This window comes from Typopeltis vanoorti, chromosome 23, assembly GCF_054136105.1.
Source record: "Typopeltis vanoorti isolate ZY-2024b chromosome 23, IOZ_Tvanoo_1.0, whole genome shotgun sequence".
In the NCBI taxonomy this organism is placed as follows: domain Eukaryota; kingdom Metazoa; phylum Arthropoda; class Arachnida; order Uropygi; family Thelyphonidae; genus Typopeltis; species Typopeltis vanoorti.
In genome coordinates, this window is record NC_143571.1 from 13,308,792 (window position 1) to 13,332,434 (window position 23,643).

Below are 23,643 nucleotides of genomic sequence, written 5' to 3' on the forward strand. Positions count from 1 at the left end.
GAAATATTTACGGTAACAAAATTACTATATTGTGAATACGTGTGTATAATAAATATTATGATGGCACAAGTTCCATTAAAAATTAGTAACAAAATAGTCAGTTGCTGTTATAGGCCAATTGCAAAAAAACATAGATAGCATGTATCAGCAAATTAGTTCACTGAGCATAAAGCAGAAGGAAATGGAATTTATGCACCTAGCGAGAGATAATTAACTGAAGGGATCCAGAGTTTGAGAGTACTCATTTGGGTAATAACTTTGAAGTATTTTTCTGTAACTAAAGGATCAGCTTTACCTCTGAATGGAAAGAATTATCATGCAGTCTTGGAAGACTCTTATCATGGAAGGTGGTCAAGTGTGGGGAATTTTTAGTCGAGAAGGGATTTATGAGGAATTGCAGATCCACTGATTATGAAACTTAGGAAACAGTTTACTCTAAACTATTTGAAGCAATGTATCTTGTGCATGAGTTCTGAAACTCATGCACTGCATTAATTTAAGAAGAATCTAGATATTCATTATGAAGGCCTTCTTAATGATTTCTGGAGTCCATGGAATTTCTTGAATTATAATTACAAAATGTAGACAGGAGAATGTTGCTACGTTCATTACAGAGCACTCTAAAATTATACACTTAAAGTTGCACAAAAATACTAACATGTTATCTCTTTTATCATTTAAGTTATGCTTCAAAATAAATAAAAAATAATAATGTGCAGCAAAATGGGATTCTTGGTAAATAAGATAAAGAAAGAAAGGCTTAATTTTTAGCAGTAGCGATTCTTAACTATTATTACCCTACTACTTCTACTATTACCCTAAGATCCCATGGAGTCAACGACTCATTTAGGAGGTACCTCTATCATACACACAGCTCATTATACCATGCCTTAAACACATTAAAATTCTCTGCAGACACCACACGCTCAGGCAAGGCATTCCAATCATTGAGAACTCTGCATGTAAAAAACCTTCTTCTCACTCACCTGTTCACACCCTCCTTATACAGCTTCTAAGGATGACCTCTTGTTCTCTCCTGATCTCCCATCATTTTATGAAAAACCTCTTCAACATTGATCTTATAACAACCCCTTACTAACTTGTATGTCTTTACCATAGCACCCCTCTTCCTCCTATCCACTAGACTCTATAAATTGCTTCTTCTCAACCTTTCCTTATATTCCACATTCTATAGATCAGAAACCTCAGTCACCTCTGGACTCTTAGCATCTCTTCATCCTATTGAAAACCAGGTGACCAAATCTGCACAACAGTCCATGTGTGGCCTAAGGAGAGCCTTTTACAATGAAACAAGAATCTCTTCCTTCTACAAGTCAGTGTTTTCCGCATCATTCCAAGAATTCGTTGTGTTGTCCTCACAATTTTGGCAATGTATCCTCTAAATTTTAGATCCTTATCCACCATCACCCCAAGAGCTCTTATTTCCTTCATCTCCAACAATATATCCCCACCAAGTGTAAATTCTACATCCTATCTTTGTTTCCCAAATTTTAAAACCTTACATTTTGCAACATTGAACTGGTATCCCCACTCCTGTACCCATTCACTCAATCTATTCAAGTTTTCATGTAAGGCTACGACATCTGCTTTTGCTCCTCATAGTTCATCCCAACTTTGCCTCATCTGCAAACAACTGAATATCCCAATCCAAATCTTCCCCAATATCATTCATACAGGCTAAACAGCAATAGCCCTAAAACAGACCCCAAGCATACCACTAGTGACTTTCCTCTTCCAGGATATTTTTACCCCATACACAACTTGTTGATCAGATAGCCAATCTCCGATCCAATGCACCATTCTAATATCCAAGCCTTCTAATATCTGCTCTAGTTTGACTATCAGCTAATCATGCAATAATCTATTAGCATCAAAAGCTTTTGCAAAATTGAAGTTTCATCGGACAAGGAGATGTGTATCCATCTCCTTTATCCAATGAAGCCATCACCTTATTGTAATAAGGTGACATAATAAGCAAATCCATACTGTCCATCAAAGATAATACCATTGTTGTCAACCTAATTCTGGATCCTGGTTCTCACCAGCCACTCTAACACACTGACACACAGATAAGCCTATAATTCATTGCTCAAGGTCTGTGACCTCTTTATTGAAGTGGCACAATCTTGCCTTCATTCCACTCCTTTGGAACTTGATCCATTGCTAGACTCATATTAATCAAATATATCAAGGAAGATGCCAACTCTCTTGCACATTCCTTCAAAATACATAGTGATATATTATCAAGTCCCATAGCCTAATTAACATCAAGTTTGCTCAATTCCCCACCTACCTCTTGCTCACTTACAGTCAGTCTCTCCTCCACATCATTAATTGCTCTCAAACGCTCCATGATGTCACATTCACAAGAACGAAAGACCTTTATGAACTGCTCATTAAATATCTCCACTAGATCTTTTGTAGCAGTTGTTCTTATACATTTTCTCCAATCAGTGTGTCACCCTTCAGTTATCATTCTTTTTTTTTTTTTTTTTTTTTGTTGGCTACATATTGAAATAACTCCCTGGAATTCTTTTTGGCTTCACTAGCTAACTGCTGCTCGTACTTCACTTTTGCTATCCTCACCAACCAAGTTACCCTCTTGCCTGTTCTTTGTATTCTTCATGGAATTGATTGTCTTCATAATGCCTTTTCCTCTGTTGCATGCTTAATCTCTTCATTCATCCATTTCACACCCACCTTATTTAACCTTCTGACTCTTGGAATAAATACATTTAGACATTGCTTCTACTAGATAGTTCTTGTATATCACCCAAGCTGCATTGATCTCCTTTCCACCCAACTTCTCATTCCATGCTACACCTGCAAGCTGTCTCCTGAGCTACTCTTAATCACCAGTCTTGTAGTTCCACATATAGCCTTTCCTCACAGAGGTCCTCACACTGCTGGCAGCTACCCAGGTAATCACTTCATGGTCACTCTCACCAACTGGAGAATGATGGACACCTCATTTATAATTACATCCTCTGATGAGATGATCAAATCCAACACTTTCAATCCTCGTGTGCCCTCTGTAACATACTGCCTGAGTTAGTTGACCTTCAAAAACTCGAGAAACTCATTTTCTTTACTTCCAGTTGCTATCTCATTATCCCGGTCTATATTGCCATAATTAAACTAGAGAGAGAATAGTTTGAGTTTTAGTTTCTGTCTAAAGTACATAACCGAAAGGGGTCAAGTTTTCATAAATGCTATAGCTTTGATGTACCTTGTCAGATATTTATAAAAGTACTACTGTTTACTAGAGTGGTAGCACTTTTATAAAATATGAAAGTTTGAATAATTTATTATTATTAATAACATTGCATCTCCAAGACGTCATTATGATGGAGGACACGCTCCACCACAACTCGCCATCAACTACTTAATCCTCTATCTAGACACAACTCCACTAGCCATCATCCAGTTTGCCTGTATATGGAATGAAAAACACCTGAATTCTGGGAGAAAAATCCTGCTATCTCTATATGAGATCAGCTAACTCATCTTCAGTTGAAAAAGCCCATATAAAGATTCCTCTTTTCGTGAGAGAATTAAACTGGTATTTTCCATTTTGAAAAACACATTGTCTCATCATTCATCACACTGCACTATAGAATTGCTGATATTATGACAGTTTTACAAAAATTAGAGAAATATAATTCAATCCAAAATTCAGCTCTGAACATTTACAAATTGTAGTGTATGTAAACACTACAATTTGTAAATGTAGTTTTTTTTTGAAGGTACTATAGGTTATAAACTTAAAATACATTTTATTACTCTGGATGAACTGTTTGTTAGATAATCTGCTCCTCTGCTCTAGAGAATAAACATGGTACTTTTTCAACCCTTCTGAGGTCTTCAGTAAGTAGGGTGGTGGTCTCACATCATGTGACAAAAATTGTCTACTTTCTCATCTGCTACCTTGTGTGGTAAACAATTTTACCATCACTAGGTAGTGGACATTGGTTGGATATGCTATCCACAAAGCCACCCAGGCATAAGTTTATTTGGTTGTATCTGTGTGCTATCTGAAATTTTTGTTATTGAACCAGTACTAGGTTCAACATTAATTGAAAAAAGATTTTACTTTTTTTCATTATAACTGTATTTCTATTTCTTTTATTTTATTATATTTAATTTATATTTTTTCTATTTTATAAGGAATATGATGGTAATGGTGGATAAGGACCCAAAATCTAGGGGACACATTGCTTAAGCTGTAGAACAGCATAACAGATTGTGGTGCTGATGCAGAGGAGAGTATGTAGAAGTAAGGGATTTTGGTTTCATTTTAGGACCTTGATCAGGTCATCAATTGGATCACCTGGTTTTCAAAAGGATAAGAAACATTAGAAAGGATTCAGAGACAATTAACTGAGGTGATTTCTAGTCTTTTGGGCTGCTGAGTATGAAGAGATACTGAGGAATTGCAATTTTCCAAGTTGAGTGGATATATGTTGTAAGGGATTATTACCAGATTAATGTGAACGAGGTTTTTTCATAAAATGGGGGAAGGCACAGAGAGAAAGGAGTTATTTTTTTTTTTAATGGAAAGTGATCAATGATTGGAATATATTACCTGTGAGTGCAGAGATGATGAATGCATTTAAGTGGTTTGGCTGTTTGTGACAATGGATCTCCCATGATGAGTCTTTTGAATTGTATGGAGGTCTAATGGTAATAATGATATTTTTATGAGGCAGAATAATTTGAAATAGTAATAAAGATTCCTCGCTTGTTTGATGGATTTTATAAAATATGGTATTTATGATTACTATTAAAATCTTTCAAGTTGTTTTAAATGACAGGTTTAATGTAAATAAAACTATGTCTACTGCATATGCCAATAATGGTCTCCAGATTCAGTTGTCATGATAATGAATGGTATCACTATATAAGAATACTAATTTTGAGGGAAACTTGTACCATAGTATCATAAATTATCTACACGTAAACACAAGAAGTAATATTTAATATACTGCCAAATATTTTGGTTTGAAACTAACAAACTATCATCAGTCTGAACAACATTTTTTACAAGATAGAATGCAAACAATTGAATTATTCAAAAGAGTATGAACTGCATGATGTTAAATTGCTAATAGCATTATGCTTCATTGAAGAAAAGGTTAATCATAAAAGTGATTATAAAATAATTATATAATTTATATTATCATCCAAAAAAAAAAAAATTTATAATATCATACTAAACAGATCATTAGATAAATGTAGTATCCAGTGGTTTCTTAGAATCGATCTTTGTAAATATTATTATTATTATTATGTGACACCTCCAGGGAGTCCAAAGACTCATCAAGGGAGAGTATGCCAACAGCATCAAACGCTTGACCCCTTCCAACGACTAACCATGCTCAAACTTGCTTAACTTTTTGTGTGAGCCATTAGTAGCAGAGGCTCTACCAATCGACCAAACTAATGCTTCATGAAGAGGACACTTTTCAACGTATAAGCAGTGTATCACATTTGTGTTAATAGCCCAAGTGTGCAGTCACAATATCACTATTGGCCTTTAGAGTATTTAGAAGACATCCCTTTTTCATCTATAAACCCTCAACCTTCATTTTGGGTTAGAAATATAGATGACATTTTTGCTGTGTGGCCTCACAATTTAGATTCCTTAGCAGTGGCGGCCCGTGAAGTTTTGAGTGGGGGTGCTGCCTATACAAAATAATTTTTTAAAAAATTATTTTTTTTCTAATCAGTAACCAATTTATTAATAAATAAATCTACAGAAATTGGTTACTGATTAGAAAAAAAAGAATTTTTTTAAAATTATTTTGTATAAGCAGCACCTCCATTTAAAACTTCACGGGCTGTTCCTTACCTACTTTTTTAGCTAAAATCAGTACATTATACCCTCGTATCAAATTCACTATGGAAATTGAAAAAGACAACAAATTATCCTTTCATCTACTCACCATCAGGTAATTTAACAACATAAATTTATAGAAAACCCACTTTTACTGAATGATACATTCTCCAACAATTGCACATCCTCCTCCTCAAAAGACAGGAATCATAAAATGTTTAATTTGATGAGCTAGAACTAATTGTTCAATTACCCATCAGTTACAAGAAGAATTCTCTACCATCAGACAGTATATGAAATTAAATGGCTTCTCTGAAAGACATATCATCTTCTTGACTCTACAAACCCAACCAAAATAACAAAGAATCAATACTTTATTGTACAATGAAAAACCTGTGAAGAATTCATGACATGTTTCTAGAATATACCTTGAAGAAAAAATTTCACGTTTAAACCCAAACCAAAAATTTGGCTAAGATGTGTCGATGATGTCTTTGCTGTCTGGGCTCATTCTGAACAAGAACTACACCTGTTTCTAGATAAAATAAACCTTCATCCTCGCATCAAATTTACACTAGAAAAAGAATCTCCACAGGGTATCTCCTTTCTGGATTTACACATCCAAAGAAAAGAAGATGGTTTCATCTTCGCTTCTATCTATTGCAAGTTGACATTTTCAGGCCACTAGATTCACAATTCTTCTGCTCATCATACATCTCAAAAATTGGGCATCATTAAATCATTAGTAACCAGAGCACACAGATTCTGCTCCTCTGAAGAATCTCTAAACCAAGAATTGGAAATAATCAAAAATACAGCCATACTAAATGGATACAATCTTAAAACAACTCAAAAAAATCATCAGTCACTTCCCCACACATCAACCTAGACAAGAACAAGCCCATAGGATTCCCATACCATATGTCAAAGGCATCTCCGAACATCTTTCAAAAATTATGAAGAAATACAAACTTGCTACTACCTACAAACCAATCAGATCTATAACTTGTTGCCTTCTCCTAAAGACAAGCTGTCACCTCTGATGCTGCCTGGCATGTACGAGATTCCATGTTCCTGTAAATTGTCTTACTATGGACAGACAGGTAGATCTGTTCATATACGCATCTCGGAACATCAATATCCGTCTTATCAAACCACAGAAATCTGGTCTCGCCCAACACAGAATTGAAAACTCAAACCATAGGATCCATTGGGAAAAGACCAAACTTCTACATAGATCTTTATATAAAAATGAACGTTTATATAAAGAAAGTGCCAAAGTTCTACTTCACAGACCAAATCTAAACAGTAATGACATTCTTGCTATTCCTAAAGTATGGGAAATTGTCATACAAAATTGTGTGAAATAATTTTTATATATGTTATCTTATTTTGATGTAATCTTTTTTTTTCCCCTCCAGATATATTTTAATTTAATTCTATCACACGCTACAGCACGCATATTGGGATTCCATTGTAATCATGTGCCCTAACTGTATATTATTCTTAGTATTGTTTGAATTAACTGTACTGACGATATCCTAAGATACTTAGAATGAAATATTTACTCATTAAAGCTTATTACTGTGGCTATTACGTGTGTTTGTTTAGTCGTTAAAGAATCAATATGGCGAGTTCTAATCCCATACATCTCCAGCATATCAGAGCCTATTTCAAGAATTCTGAGGAAATATGATTTAGTAGCTACTTATATTTCCATTAATAAACTATCCATGTATTTCCCATCATCTAAAGATAAACTGTCAACTATGTCTCTTCCTAGTGTGTATCAAGTTCCATGTGACTGCCAGCTTTCCTACTTTGGACAAACCGGACATTCAATAGAAAAAAGAATACAAGAACATCAATCTTATATTCTTCACAACAAATCCGCTAAGTCTGGATTGGTGCAACATGGAATAGAGACAGACCACAACATTCTCTGGTCTAAAACTCGCCTTCTACACAGATGGTGGTATAATTTCAAACACTTATTCAAAGAGAATGCTGTGGCCTTACTTCGCCGCCCTAACTTGAATCCAAATGACTGCCTATCCTAGTAAAAATATGAGAAAGTTTGATCCAAATAACACATAAAATTTTATTTTTATTTATTATTATTTTTTTTAAATTAAGGCAAATATTGATATTTACAAAGATAGATCCTAAGAAACCACTGGATACTGCATCTATCTAATTAATCTGTTTAGAATGATATTATAAATTAATTTTTTTTGAATGATAATATAAATTATATAATTATTTTATAATCACTTTTATGATTAACCTTTTCTTCAGTGAAGCATAACGCTATTAGCAATTTAACATCATGCAGCTCATACTATTTTGAATAATTCAATTGTTTGCATTCTACCTTGTAAAAAATGTTGTTCAGGTCACTGATGATAGTTTGTTAGTTTCAACTGAAATATTTGGCAGTATATTAAATATTACTTCTTGTATTTACGTGTAGATAATTTATAATATAAGAATACAATTGTGAAATGCACTCTTTTTTTTTTTATTGTTATCTGCATTGGTGTCCTTATTGTCATTATAAAAAAAAATCCTGATTTACTTAAAATCTATTAGCTTACTAGCATTAATAGTTTAATCATATAACTTTACCTTCATTTATTTGCTTTTATTTTCACAGAAATTTCCTTTGTCATCTATAATATCTATCAAATTATATTTTGTATATTCACTGGTCGTCTTTGGAGCACTACTGGATAACAGGTAAAATCCACTTAAGAATGTATAATTAATTTATTAACCAAAATTTAAAATTACAGTGATTGAGCATTATCAAGGAATATTGTATTTATTATAATATACTGCAAAGTTACATATAATAAATAGTACAGTACAAAGAACAAAATAAGAATATTCTTGCTTCCAGCCTTATAGCAAAACTTGAGTATTGTATAATTTCACTGTTTCCTTAATAATGCTAACTTCAGCTAGTGAAACATTGGATCACTGTTAATAGTTGAGTTATTAAATTAAATTTATTATTGTAGGCATAAGTTTCTACGCCTGTGGTTTAGCAGTTCAAAAGAAATATAATAAATTTAGTTTAATCCTTTGTCCAAGTGTGAGCAAACAAAGTTTGTGCCTGAAAGTACCTTCAGGACTGGGGTAAGGTGGTGCAACTCGTTGCAAAGGTGGAGCAAGATTTTAGGTTTTATAATATATGAAAATTATATTTTTTCTTATAAAAAAATAGTAAAAAAATAATTTCTTGATAGTTTTAAGAATTAGGATTGCTAAAAATCCCTAATTTATTAAAAGCATCAAAAATTTTATTTTTTTTGATATAACTGAAGATGAGAAACCAAAAAATAAAAAAATACTAAATATTCAATAGAAAGTATTCTGTTATGCTACATTTTAATTTCATTTAACAGCCTTGCGGGTGCTTAAGGGTCGAAGCTGTATAACTGAATGGAGACCTCCACATAGCCTTTAAAGGAATGCGGAGAACCAACCAGGGCTTCTGACCTAATGTCCAATCCTCACCTTCTCGTGGTGCACCCTGTTGGGTATCTACTTGGATACTGAATGAACGAGGATGGGCTGGCAATTTGGGATTTAACCGACCAAATTGTATTCTTATTGGTTAAACCAAAAAAAAAAATGATGGTACGACATGACAAAATTTCATGCCGGCTGGGCCGTTGCCCAGTTAAACAAGGCCCTCATTGTTTTTGCCAGGGAACCAGGGTGAACAACGAAAAGTCAGCTACTGGAACAAATCTGAAAACAAACCCAAACTCAACATCACCAGAGTTAAAGATCGATACTATCAACATAAGAAGCCTGAATGGCAAAGAAATGGAGCTAGCTGAGGAATTAGATAAGTACCAGATCGACATAATAGGGGTGACTGAAACAAAAAAGACAAAAACTGGTGAGATCTTTCTGAGCAATAAATACAAAATGTTATATTCAGGCAATGACAATCAAGGAAAAGAAGGAGTAGCCATAGTATTCAACACAAAATAGAGGGTAATCTTCTTGAATGGCAGTCAGTCTCAAGTAGAGTAATGTGGGCAAATATATGAATGGGGAACTGGACAATGAGACTTATTTGTGCCTATGGTCCCACAGAAGGTTCTATTAAGGTAGAAGTGGAGGAATTTTTTGATGCTTTAGAAAAAGCAACTGACACAATGAAAAAGGAAAAGTTGTCCTTGTTGGGGATCTAAATAGCAGAGTAGGAAATGATTGTGAGACATACAAAAATATTTTGGAAAAATTTAGAGAAAAGAGCAAAGCTAATAATAATGGCAAATATCTGTTGGATTTCTGCTCAGGACATGGACTGGTTCTTACTAACACCATGTTCCAACATAAAAATGTGCACAAATTCACATGAAGAGAAGAAGAAGCAAGGAATAAGAAAAGTCTCATTGACTATGTTATTGTTGATAGTGATGTTTTCTCCCTGGTGCAGGACACCAGAGTGTACAGAGGATTTGAAATTGGAAGTGATCACTATTTAGTCTTGAGCAGGATAAAATAGAATTTCATATTGAAAAGAATTACATGTAAGAACGTTTTAAAGCGAATAAAAGTTGAGCAGCTCTCAGATGTGCACTGTAGACTAAAATACACAAAGATTATTGAAGAAAAAATGAAAGAGTTTGAGAACAGGAATCAAAACTTGGAGATTCAGTGGCAAACTCTTAAGAAAACATTGATTGATTCAGCCAGAGAGGCATGTGGTGAGGTTGTCTGCAAGGATAAAAAAATCAGAACTCCCTGGTGGACACAGGAAGTTAAAGAGGCAGTGAAGGAAAAGAAGAAAGCATATCAAAAGTTCCTGTCAAATAAGTCAACTTGTGCTCTTAGAGAATATAGAGACAAATGCAAGAATGCTAAACACCGTGTAAAACTAGCTAAACAAAAGTCATGGGAGGACTTTGGCAAGAATATAGAGACAAATGCAAGAATGCTAAACACAGTGTAAAACTAGCTAAACAAAAGTCATGGGAGGACTTTGGCAAGAATATAGAAAATAAATATCAAGAAGGTGGCAAAATATTCTGGAGGTTGTTGAAGAAGCTTAGGAATGGAGGAAAGAGTGCTGTAAAAGGAGTCAGAGATGATCAAGGTGACATAAAAACGAGAGAAAAAGATATCCTTGAAGTATGGAGTAATTACTTTGAAAAGCTGCTAAATGAAACAAGCAGTGATGACAGCACAGTGGTAAAAAACACTGACCAGCTATGCAGTCAGGAATACATATCCATACTTGAAATAGAAAAAGCCATCAAAGGCTTGAAATGTGGAAAGGCAGTAGATGATATTTGACCACAAATGCTGAAGTATGGTGGTATAAGAGTCTTACAGTGGCTGCTCTGCATAGTTCGGAAAGCCTGGACAGAGGGACGAATTCCCGATGATTGGAGTAGAGCTCTCATAGTACCCATATATAAAAAGGGAAATAAAACTGAATGTGAGAATTACAGAGGTATTTCCCTACTGAGTGTTCCTGGCAAGATCCATGCAAGTATACTTGAGAAACAGTTGAGAAGAATTGTGGAAGAAAAGCTTGGTGAAGAACAAGCTGGATTCAGGCCAAACAGAGGCTGTCAGGATCAGATCTTCACTTTATGACAAATAGTGGAGAAATCATGGGAATATAACAGAGATCTGTATTTAAGTTTTGTCGATTTGGAAAAGGCATATGATAAGGTACCTAGAGAGAAGCTATTCAGTACGCTACAGTTATATGGTGTCAATGGGGCATTATATCAAGCAATACTTAGTCGTTATTTGAGTTGTAAGTCAGCAGTTAGAATTGAAGGAAGTACAGGAAGATGGTTTAATGTTAAATCTGGTGTGAGACAAGGATGTACATTATCCCCTCTGTTATTCATTATCTATATGGATCACATTATGAAGGAAAGTGGTATTAAACACGATATCAAAATTGGAGATGTTAATGTCAGCTCTTTGCTTTATGCGGATGATGTTATACTTCTAAATAAATCCGCTACAAGTCTGCAAGATTCCCTGACTAAATTGAATAGCTGTTATAATAGATATGGTATGAGGGTCAGCAATAAAAAGACAAAGACAATGAAAATAGGCAGAATCATTGAAAATGTCAACTGTGTTGTGAATGGAGAACCTGTGGAACAAGTGAAACATTTCAGCTACTTAGGCACGATTTTTAATGAAGATGGTAAATTAAATATAGAAATAGACAACAGAATCAGCAACGCTAGTATGGTAGGAAGTCAATTGAATAAATTCATATGGAATAAGGGAGAAATTAGTCAGAACACTAAATTAGCTGTATACAAGACAGTGTTCAAACCACTTTTAACTTATGGATCTAAGAGCTGTGTCAGAAGTAAAACACTTGACCAAAGACTAGAGACCGCAGATATGAGAGTCCTGAGAAAGATTAGATGCATGAACAGATGGCATCAATGGCAATATCATATTAAAAATGAGGATATTAGGAAAGACCTTGACATTGTCAACATCCAGGAATGCGTTAGCAGAGCTAATCTTACTTGGTATGGTGACTTAAACAGAATGGGCGAGGAAAGATTAGCAAAACAAGTGTTCTCTGCCAGGTTGGCAGCAAAACAACCCAGGGGAAGACCAAGATATAGGTGGATTGATACGGTACAAAGTGCCTTAGACGATAGAAATATAAGATCTGATAATGTTGGAGTCTTGAGAAGTAACAGACTGATTTGGAGGAAAATTGTAGATAGGAAGTTAGTAATAATGTAATTTTTTTCATGTATTACTATCATATCCTGTACACCCCTTGAGGGTACATGGCAGGAATTTGATGATGATGATGATGATTAACAGGCTTGCACTCGGACAGTCTTCTCTAATGAACCATTCCTTATCTACCATCCTGTATACAAAAAAAAAAAACTTGCTCTTCACTCCTTTCTCACTATACCCATATAGAATTTTCAGGGTTTGTTCCACTTGTTCTTCTTCCCATCCCTTTTTCTGCTTTTGATAGATCCCAACAATATTCATCTGATAAGCTCTATGTGATAATTTATATGACTGAATCAAATTGCTCATTTTCCTTGTATTCACCATGCTCTGCTGATGACATTTGTGGTCTTGATATTACCTTGTTTACTTATCTCTGAATAACATTTTGCAAAGATGAGAAAATCCATCTTCAGGATTTCCTCATCTCCAAAATCCAGGTAACCAAATTTTTGTGTGTTTTAGCACCCCTAATGACATAAGTCCGATAACTTACAAAAATTGTTGGGTTATTGTTTATTTTATTAAACCTGATGAATAGCTAAACCACAGAAACATTTGTAACCAATATAATTTCTTGTGTAGTATATATATTTTCATTGTAATTAATAAATAGGGTGACAACAGCATCCCAAGCTCTGTAGTACTCCACTTAGCATTCTTCCCAATCTGTTCCATTAATTATTATTTGAACCATTTTCCTTGATTTAAGTACCAGATTTTCATATGTAAATCTGTCAAATGTCTTGCAAAATGTATCATTTTTACTGCATATGCCTTTCCTCATCATTGCTCCCACTCTATGTTGGATAGTTACAGAATACGTAAATAAATAATACTAAAATGTAACTACTCAGCGTGCATTTATTTATCATTGCTTAAATGCATGTTGGTCTTCATATTAAAACCAGCTGTCCATTCACCTTTCTATTCTAGTCATAACTGACCTTTTATCTTTACTATCATTGTAGAAATGCATTCTTGTCTGTAATTTAATAATTCTTTTTTAATATTACTTATATGCAGTAGCACTATCATTTTCTTTTCCCTCTTTCGAAACCCTTCCAGTTCTGAGACTTATATTAAACAACAAAATCAAGGGCACAACTACTGAATTGTGAGACCTTATTTGCAGGGGTGTAGTCCTAAAAGAAATAGTGCCAGGGCTCTACAAAAATCCAGAGCATAAAGTGCAACATTTATTATTATTATTATTATTATATTAATTTTAATTATATTATATTATATTAATTATTATATTATTATACATTTCAATTAATATTATATAATATTATATATTAGATAATATAATAACAGCAGCAAGCTGCTAATTTTTGACCAAAAGCTGGAACTGCATTATAAGTCTTATTATTATTATAATTCATATAATTTATTATAGTGAATTTAAAAATTTCGATAGTTTTAAAAAAGTACCAGGGCATTTCCCTGGCCCAACTACACCCCTGCTTATTTGCTAACCCTTTAATAGTATCTACAGTGCTTAAAATTCAAAACACCTCCCACCTCCATTTTTTTTCAATTTTCTCTCTTCTCTCCTCAGTAATAATATCTTCATCTGCATTAAACTAGAACCCAAGCCATAGATAACAATGCTAATTCAAAACTTGGTTTTATTTAATACCACACACTATTTTCAATAATTATTTCATTAACTGCAACAAATAGTTTGATGAAGGTATGATGATTATCATCATCGTCATCTTGAGACCTGCATAGAGTCAGGTAACATTCAGTATCATTACAACACAGTACTCATCAACCATTTTTATACTTATTACATACTCAGGTATATTATTATTATTATTATTATTATTCAGGCCTCCGTGGAGTCAAAAGACCCATTGTGGGAGGTTGTTTTTAGGAAACACAAAGTTTATCATACCACTCCTTGAGCTCATTGACCATTCTTGCTCTAATCACTCTCTCAGGCAACGCATTCCACAGTTCAACCACCCTCCATGCAAAGAAACCACTCCTCACCCTCTTGCTCACAGCTTCCCTTCGTAACTTCCAGGGGTGGCCCCTTGTCATCATTCCTACCAGCCATTTCACCAAGTGAAAGAACTCCCCAGTCTACCCTGTAACTGCCTCTCAACAGATTAAAAGTCTTAATCACCTCTCCTTCTTCTAACCTAAATTTTGCAGTCCACATTCTCTAAGCTGATCCTCATTGTACAGTCCTGAAACCATCTTTGTTATCCACCTCTGTACCTTTTCCACAGTTAATTTATCCCCTTCAAATCCTGGAGACCAAATCTGGGAACAATAGTCAAGTGTGGTCTGATCAAGGTCTTATACAATGGAATGATAACGCTTTTATCTCTGCAGGTCAGCGTCCTTCTCATTATTGCAGCGATCCTCTGTATTACCTTCACCACCTTTGCAATATGCCCCTGAATTTCAGGTTTCTATCAATCATCAACCCCAGATCTCTTGTCTCCTCTATTTCCTCCAGTATAGCTCCTCCAATGCAGCATCCCATCGATGTGTCCCAAACCTCAAGACCTTACATTTTTCTGCATTAAACTGACATCCCCATTCATTTGCTCATCTGTTCTAGTTTATTCATATCCTCTTGCAAGGCTGCCACATCTGCAATATTACTGATAATCTTTCCCAGCTTTGCATCATCTGCAAACAACTGAATATCCCTTTGCAATCCATTGACAAGGTCATTGATATAAAGGATGAACAATACAGGTCCCAGTACTGAGCCCTGTGGAACCCCACTTGTAACCTGCTTCCTTGAAACTGCCCCACCTCTCTGATACCTATCAGACAGCCAATCCTGAATCCATTTGACTAACTCAACATTGAAACCCACGTGCTGCAACTTAAATATCAGCTTATCATGTGGCAACCTGTCAAACGCCTTTGCAAAATCTAAAAAAAATAAGTATATGCCTTTCCCTCATCAACTGCTCTTGTCACTTTATTATAAAAGGCAATCATATTAGTAAAGCAAGAGTGCCCCTTAACAAATCCATGTTGAGTCTCACAGATAACATTACCCTCATCTTCCCAATGCTGTATAGGGTCCCAAACTAATTTATCCAAGATCTTAACAACTACTGATGACATCCAAACTGGCCTAATTAGACACTTCCAGTCTGCTAATGCCCTTATGAAGTAGCACTATCTTACCTTCCTTCCATTCTTTGGGTACCTTTCCAACAGCCAGACTTTTATTGAAGAGTCAGGTCAATGGAGCTGTCAGTTCTTTAGCACATTCTCTCAAAACCCTTGGTGAAATACCATCCAGTCCCACAGCTTTACTGGTATCCAGAGTACTCAGTATTTGGAACACACTCTCATCTTGCATCTCTAAACCCTGAACCTGCCCTATCCCTCTACTATTAAAACCTTCTTCTCCAGGATGAAATACTCTAATAAAGTGCTTATTGAACAACTCCACTATGTCCTCTGCATCAGTCACTCTGTTTTCATTTTATCCCACAATGTCATTCTTCCACAATCATTTCTCCTTCTACTGGACACATATCTAAAAAATTCCCTAAGATTTTCTTTGGATCTTAGGGCCAATCTCTTCTCATATTCCAGTTTCACCTTCCTCACCATACTAGTCACTCTCCTAGCCTGAGTCTTATGTTCTTCATGCATCTGCTCTTCACCCCTCTCCTTATATCTCTTCCATAATCTCTTTTTCAAATGCAGTTCCTGTTTGATATTGTTTGTCATCCACTTTACACCAAATTGTGTCCTCTTCTTCACTTGTGGAATACAGCTTACTACTGCTGCCAACCTTCTTCTCCAGGATGAAATACTCTAATAAAGTGCTTATTGAACAATTCCACTATGTCCTCTGCATCAGTCACTCTGTTCCCTTTGTTCCTTCACAATTTCCCAAGCACTAATGATATCTCAGCCTTCCAATTCTGCCCCCCATGGAACTGCCGCAAGTTGATATCTAAGACTATTATAATCACCTGCCTTATAATTCCACATACATTCCCTTTTCTTTGTTACTCCTGAATGTCTATTCATCTTCCAAGTCAAAACCACATGGTCACTCTCTCCAAAGGGGAAGAGATGTCATGTCACTTATTATCCGCTTTTCTGATGTCTTTTTGTTCCTTCTATTACATGTTGCCTAAGACATCTGTCCTACAAGAATTCCAGAAATTCCATTCCCTTATTACTAAATGCATTTTCTTCTTCCCAGCTTATACTGCTGTGGTTAAAATCTCCCATAACAATCATTCCTCTTGCACTTGCCAAGCTCAGCTGCCTAAACATTTCCTGCTCCCCACCCTCTCTGCTTCCTGGTTTGTGGCAACACCTACTAAATATCCTGTCTTGGCCACTTCTACCTCACACCATATGCTTTCAAAACCCTTAGTGTCACTGCCTTCCAAAGTCTCCACTCTTTAGAAGGACATAAGTCATTACTTATCATAAGCAGTACTCCACCATCACGATTTCGTTTCCTATCTTGCCGAAAAATGCTGTACCCTGCCACTTCAATTTCTGTTGTTATATCATCCTCCGTCAACCACGTCTCAGAGATTCCAATAATCTTTGGCGAGGCTGATGCTATCAGTGCCACCAATTCATCTCCTTTATTTTGGATACTCCTGTCATTAGTATAAAAATGTCACTGCTTCTATACCTGTCATTGTCTCCTCTCGACCACACTGGACTCATTGTTACCTGATGTCATTCCACTTCATTCCATTCATGCACTGTTCTCCAAGCAAAAAACCTGCTCTCACTCTGTTTGTCGCATGTCATAGCTTCTATTCCTGGCCTTTGCCACTCCACTTCAGAAAAAAAAATCTCTTCTGCATTGATCTGATATGTGCCTCACATATATTAATGTCTTCTCACATACATTAATGTCAATCATGTCTTCTCCCCTTACATCTGCCAAGCTCTGCAGAAATGGTTTTCCTGCAATTTGTTCTCATACCCAATATTCCAGAGATCTGACTGCCATAGTCCCACTTCTCTGAACCATTCACAAGCCTCGCTAACTCTTTCAAAACTAAATGATGATGAAATCTGCACATAGTAGTCCATGAGCAGCATGATCAAGCCTTTTGTGCAGTGGCAATGTAGGCTCTATTTTTATGTAATTCTCCTTCTCATTGTTTTCATAATTCATTGCATTGTCCTTGTATCACAGTGGATAATTCTCTTGCAGTCCCTAAATTTCAGACCCTTTTCTATCATCATCATCTCCAAATCCCTTATCTCCTCTACCTCCTTCAATATGGTCCACACCAATTAAATACCTAGCATCTCAACTCTGTCTTCTGAACTTCAAAAGATTACACTTGATAAATTGAATTGCTTTTGCTGCTCCTGTGCCCACAATCTAAATGAAATTTTTTTGGAGATCAGCAACGTCAGTTTCACTTCTCATAGCTCTTCCCAACTATATCATCTACAAAAGCATCTACATCAGGGCTATCCAACCTTAGGTAATCCGAGGGCCGCATTAGAAAAAAAAAAAAAAATTATCTGAGGGCTGCATCACAATGCATATCTAGTAATTTGGTGAGCAGCAGCAACACAACCTTGAAAGCTGAACAAATAAACAACACTAATTGCGTGCTCGCGTTCCCCGTGAGCGCCTGGAGCATGTGCGTTGGAACAAAACAGTGTAAGAACACTTCTTTGACACAGCTAATATTTGAAAAACACATGGGTATAGAGTGACGTAAAAACACCAAATAAAATTATCAACATTGAGATTATTGATTAATGATAGAATTAAAATATCTAAGACGCATTCGATTCAAATTGTTATTTTATTTTTTCGCTCGTGAAAATCAAAACCCATAGGTGGATCACACCGTGGGCTGCATGCAGCTGATGGGCAGTGCTTTGGACAGCCCTGATCTACATCATCTAGAAAAAGTAGGAGCTACTAGCATGCAAAGATGGATACAACGAATAATGCATGCTGTTAAAAAAAGATAATTATTAGTAGTAAAGGAAAGATATTATTGTGTTTTCGTGATAATACTGGATTTTAAGTTTCCACTATTTGAATTGACGATATTTTTTGTGTAGTATTTAGTTAGGATTTTATGATATCAGTATTGTCATCATGTGTAGTGATTATATTCAACATGGCAGCTACCAGTTTCAGTACTAGCCCTCCTCCTCCATTGTTAAGACTATGTTAAGATTTTGTAGCTTGCTATGCATGAGGTATGTATATATGCCTCCTGCTGTTCAAGAATGTGACAGGTGCAAGATGGAATATATGTGTGCATGAAATGCAGTCAGTGGAAGGTGCTGGTAGATATGAGTGTCTTGATCTTGGGATTTAGCAGCAGCGAAGATAATGCTTCAGAAACAGGTGATTTTCAGTTTGCAGATGCCAATAGTGTGTTGGAAGATGGAGAGCATGTTAAAGCCCTACATATAGATTTAGCCTTGGGTAATTTAGCAGACAGAGATGGTTTGTCTGATGGCTATGATTGTGTGTGTGTGAATGAGTGAATGGCAATCGAAAGGAGAATGTGTGGAGAGCAATAGAACTGCTGAGAAAGGAGATGGAAGGAATGTAAACTGAGTTGAGGAGGGTGAGTGAAGACCTTGGGAGGATAGAGAGGTTAGCTAATGTGAGAGGAATGAGAGTAGGTGTAAGAGAACAGCATCACAGTGCAAGGAAGAGAGGAAGGCAAGAGAACAGTAGAGAAGTGAAAGAGAGGAAACTGCAGAAAGACAAGAGAGTGTGGAAGTAAGTGATAGAGAAGTGAGAGGGAGGAGGAAGAGAGATTGGAAGCCGTAAGAATCAGGGATGCCAGTGAGAGAAGGATGAATTAATGTATTCGGAATATCATATAATGAGATTCAATGATTTGAGGTGTGCAGAGTAGAAATCCAGGTGGAACAATAGTGAAATTGTGGAAGAGATGATAGTAATGGTGGGGACGAATGACCTGAGAGGTAGCATGAGATTTGAGGTTGATATTAGACATAGTACAACAGAAATGTGTCCAAGTAAAGGTAGTGACTGTGTTGCCCTGGTATGATAATACAGAGTGGAGGAGAAGAGCAGTTATGATGAATGAGATGATAGTGAGAATATGCAGGAAAAGGGGTCTGGAATATGTGGACATGAGGAGTATGTTCGAGGATGAAGGGAGCTGTAATAGATGGGTTGCATTTGAATGTAGAAGGGCACAGGCATTTGTTTTCTATGCAAGTGTGTTGGGACAGGCAAACTAGAATTGCACAAGTGGAATGTTGCAGAGATGGCCTCGTGGGGGATAGCAGCTTTAGAAATGGGGGGCGCACTATATAACAGAGCCAGATGCAGTATGAGGGGAGTAATAATGGCTATATAAGAAGGCTACCAATATGCTAGTTTTTCTGTATACAAATGTTAGGAGCATTAGGAATAAAGGAAAGATATAGCATATTTCAGCAGGATAGAGAAGGTAACACATGGTGGTGGTGTGTTATTCATGATAAGAGATAAATTGTGTGCTCTCAGGGTGGAGAATCTCAGTGGAAATAACATTAATGGCTTTGAGAATATATGGTATGAGATGGATGTTTATAGGACAAGATATTTAGTGGGATGTGCTACATATCATGGAATATAGATGGTGATAAGCAGGAAATGTTTAGGCAAATTAGTTTGGCAAGCGATCATTATAGGGAACTTCAACTATAGTAATATAAACTAGGCAGAGGAAATAGCATGGAGTAACAAGGAAATTGGATTTTTGGATTTCTTGAGGGACAAGGATCGAGAGTTTTGGATTTGGTCATAGCATCAAAGGGTCTGATTGTGACTGAGATGACATACTTGCCTCCCGTTGGTGAAAGTGACCATGTAGTCCTGAATTTTAGGATGAATAGGCATGTGGAAGTATCAAAACAGAAAGACGTTATGTGGAATTATAAGGAACTATCATAGACATAGAAAAAAACTTGCAACAGTACATTGGATAAAAGAATTTAAATGAAGGGGGGAAAGAATCGTTAGTGCAAGGGAGACACTTAAGAAAAACTTGTTGATACCTCAAGTGAAGCAGATAAAGCAATTTGGAGTCAAATAGATGACAAAAGGAATAAAAGGGGAATTGCAGAAGAAAAAGAGATTATGGAAGGCATATAAAGAGATGTGGCAAATAGCTGCATGAGGAATATAAGGCTCAGGCTAGGAAAGTGGCTAGTATTGTAAAAAGAGAAAAATTAGAATATGAGAGGCAACTGGCACTGCAGTCCAAGGTGAATCCCAAGGAGTTTGTTTGCTATGTGGTGAGTAGTAGGAAAAATTATAGCAGACGGATTATCTGGCATAATGGAGGTGGGAATTAGGTGACCAAAGCAAATGACATTATTATTGTTATTATTATTATTATTATTCATGACACTTCCAAGGAGTCTGAAGACTCATCGCGGGAGGACACCTACTTTACAACTCTCAGTTTCCACTACTACACAGAACCTCTACTACCAATCACCTACATCAAAGCCATCTACTGCCCACAACCACCACCACAGCTAGTATTTTTTGTCTGTACATTGCGTGTGTTCTGAAGGGCTGATTTGTCTGTATGCAGGATGAAAAACCCGAGTTTCCAGGAGAAAAAACCCTGCTACCTCCATATAAGATTGGCTAACTCACCTTCAATTGAAAAAGGCCATATAAAGTTTTCTCCTGTCATGACGAGAGTCAAACTTAGGTCTTTTTTAATCAAAGGGCGCAACGTACCGTCGTTCTTCCAATTGCGCTATGGAGGCATTTAGTTGTTGAGTTATTTAATGATCACTTTATTAAAGTGTGCTATCCTGGTACTACAGGCTTTATTCCTAGAAGGATAATGAGTGGTGAAGTGTTAGAAGTGAATGAGGATGTATCCCAAATTCTGAGTACACTAAATGTCAATAAGGTGGGGGGAACTAGATGGAATTTCACCACATGTTTTAAGAGAATGTGCTATGGAACTGACTGTGCTGTTAATTTGGCTGTTTAATGAAAGTCTTGTAATGGGGCAGGTTCCTAGAGAGTGGAAGGAGAGTAAAATAGTACCATTGCATAAGGGTGATGATAGAATGGAGGTATCAAACTATTATGCCTGTTTGTATTTCTTCTGTAGTTGTTAAGATTTTCATTTTGGAGGTTTAATGGAATATTATCAGCACTGAGAAAGGATTAAAACTAATTTTAATGCTTCCAATATTTCGTCTGTCACAGAGACATCTTCAGGGATTACAAATAACTTTTTGTAACAACACACACAAATACAATACAATGACAAGTAAAACAGGTGAGTGAAACTAAAGTCCTATGGTTGCTGATCTGCCTGTCTGTCCGAAGTAAGCCAGCTTACACAAACAAGGCACTCTGTATACTCTAGGCACTGAGAGGGGAGGGAGCCGATCTTTGATGGAACGGATAAGGGTAGTAAGTTTACAGTGGGTCTTAAACGCTGTATGAAGGTTGTACTTTTTTTTTTTTTTTTTGACGATCTGGCTATTTTTTCTGATGTGCCACGGATGTAAGGTATGGTGATGTCATTTCTGAAGAGATAGTCAGGAAATGGGGAAGGAATTGATTATTTTTTTAATTCTGTAATCACTGTAGCCATTGGAAAGGAAATTGTTGTGTATGTGTTTGAGTTTGGTTGAAAGGGCAGTTTCACTGGAACAAAGATTATGGGCCCTATTGGTTCTAGTTTTAATAATGCCATATTGTTGAGAGGGGGTGGTGGTGGGAAAGTTTGTGAATGTATCTGCCTGTATGAGTAGGTTTTCTATATACAGAGAAAGGAAGGCGTGTACTAAGGTGTCTAGGAAGGTTAAACTATTATTATTTTCCTTTTCCACCGTAAACCGGATTCTTGCATGTAGGCTATGGAGGAAGGAGTCTGTGTCATGAGGCCAAATAGAGAACACATCATCTACATATCTTAGCCAGATAAAAAGTTTTAGAGGGGAAGAGTCCATGGCTCGTTTTTCAAAATTTTCCATGTAAAAATTGGCAAGAGGGGGTGGGGGGGGAACCCATGGCAGTTCCCTCTATCTGTTTGTAGATTTTGTTCTTCCATGAAAAATAACCAGAATTGATGGCAAAGGAAAAGAACTCTAAGATAACAGAAGGAAAAACGTTTTTTTTAAGAGTATTATGGTGTCATTCAGGGAATATTGGTAAACAATGAGATGATGTCAAAGCTGACCAATATGCTTGTATTATTTAACTGTAAGAGTTTCAATTAAGTTTTTAAAGTGGATACAGTTTTTTTACATAAGAAGTGATAAGACCAGTGAGGTGCGGGGGGGGGGGGGTGTCAGAGAGAGAGAGTTAGCTGCTTTGACAATTTGTAGCAAGGTGCATTAGTGGCATCTACTATAGATCTTAAGGGAAAATTAGGTTTGTGGATTTTAGATAAACCGTATATTCGGGAATGAGAACTGAAAGGTTTGAGTTTTTTTGGTAATGTCAGGAGGACACTTATTTAAATAAGTTTTTAATTTTTTAACTTGAGTTTTTGTAGGATTGTGTTCAAGTAGTATGTAGGTAGCACGATCTCGAAGAATAATATATCCATTTTCTGATTGTATTCTGAGGTGTTACGGATGACTGTGGCATTACCCTTATCAGCTCTGGTGATGACGATACTTTATCAAAAAAAAAAAAAAAATCAGCTAACGCCTTTTGATTCCCGTATACGGGGAGTAGGCGAGGCCATTTAGCCTTGTCTAACTTTTGGAGACTGAGTGGGCAGTTCAATCTCCACTGGTACCTAATCAGAGACAGATGGCCCAAGGCTATCACTAATTAATCGGTACGCAGTGAAGAGAGACGGCTCAAATGTGCCGCCATCTCGTGGTCCCTAACCCTAACACAATATATTTAATGTCTGAAATAATGTGGGTTCTACGGTCGATTTTCTTGAGTTTACAGGACGAAAAACCCGAGTTTCCGGGAGGAAAAACCTGCTTGCCCGTGCCAGAGATCGACTAACTCGGGAACCGGTCGAAAAAAGGCTTAGAAAAATTTCCTCTAGTCG

General features: G+C 36.3%; 1 protein-coding gene across 1 annotated transcript in view; it reads left to right on the forward strand.

The window, feature by feature from the left end:
* Positions 1 to 23,643, forward strand: part of LOC150093631 (alkylglycerol monooxygenase-like) — a 193,801-nt gene that overhangs the window by 148,913 nt on the left and 21,245 nt on the right. The window contains exon 10 of the mRNA XM_090412763.1: positions 8,514 to 8,596. Coding sequence (XP_090268889.1) covers positions 8,514 to 8,596 — 83 coding nt within the window. The remainder of the gene's footprint in view (positions 1 to 8,513; positions 8,597 to 23,643) is intronic.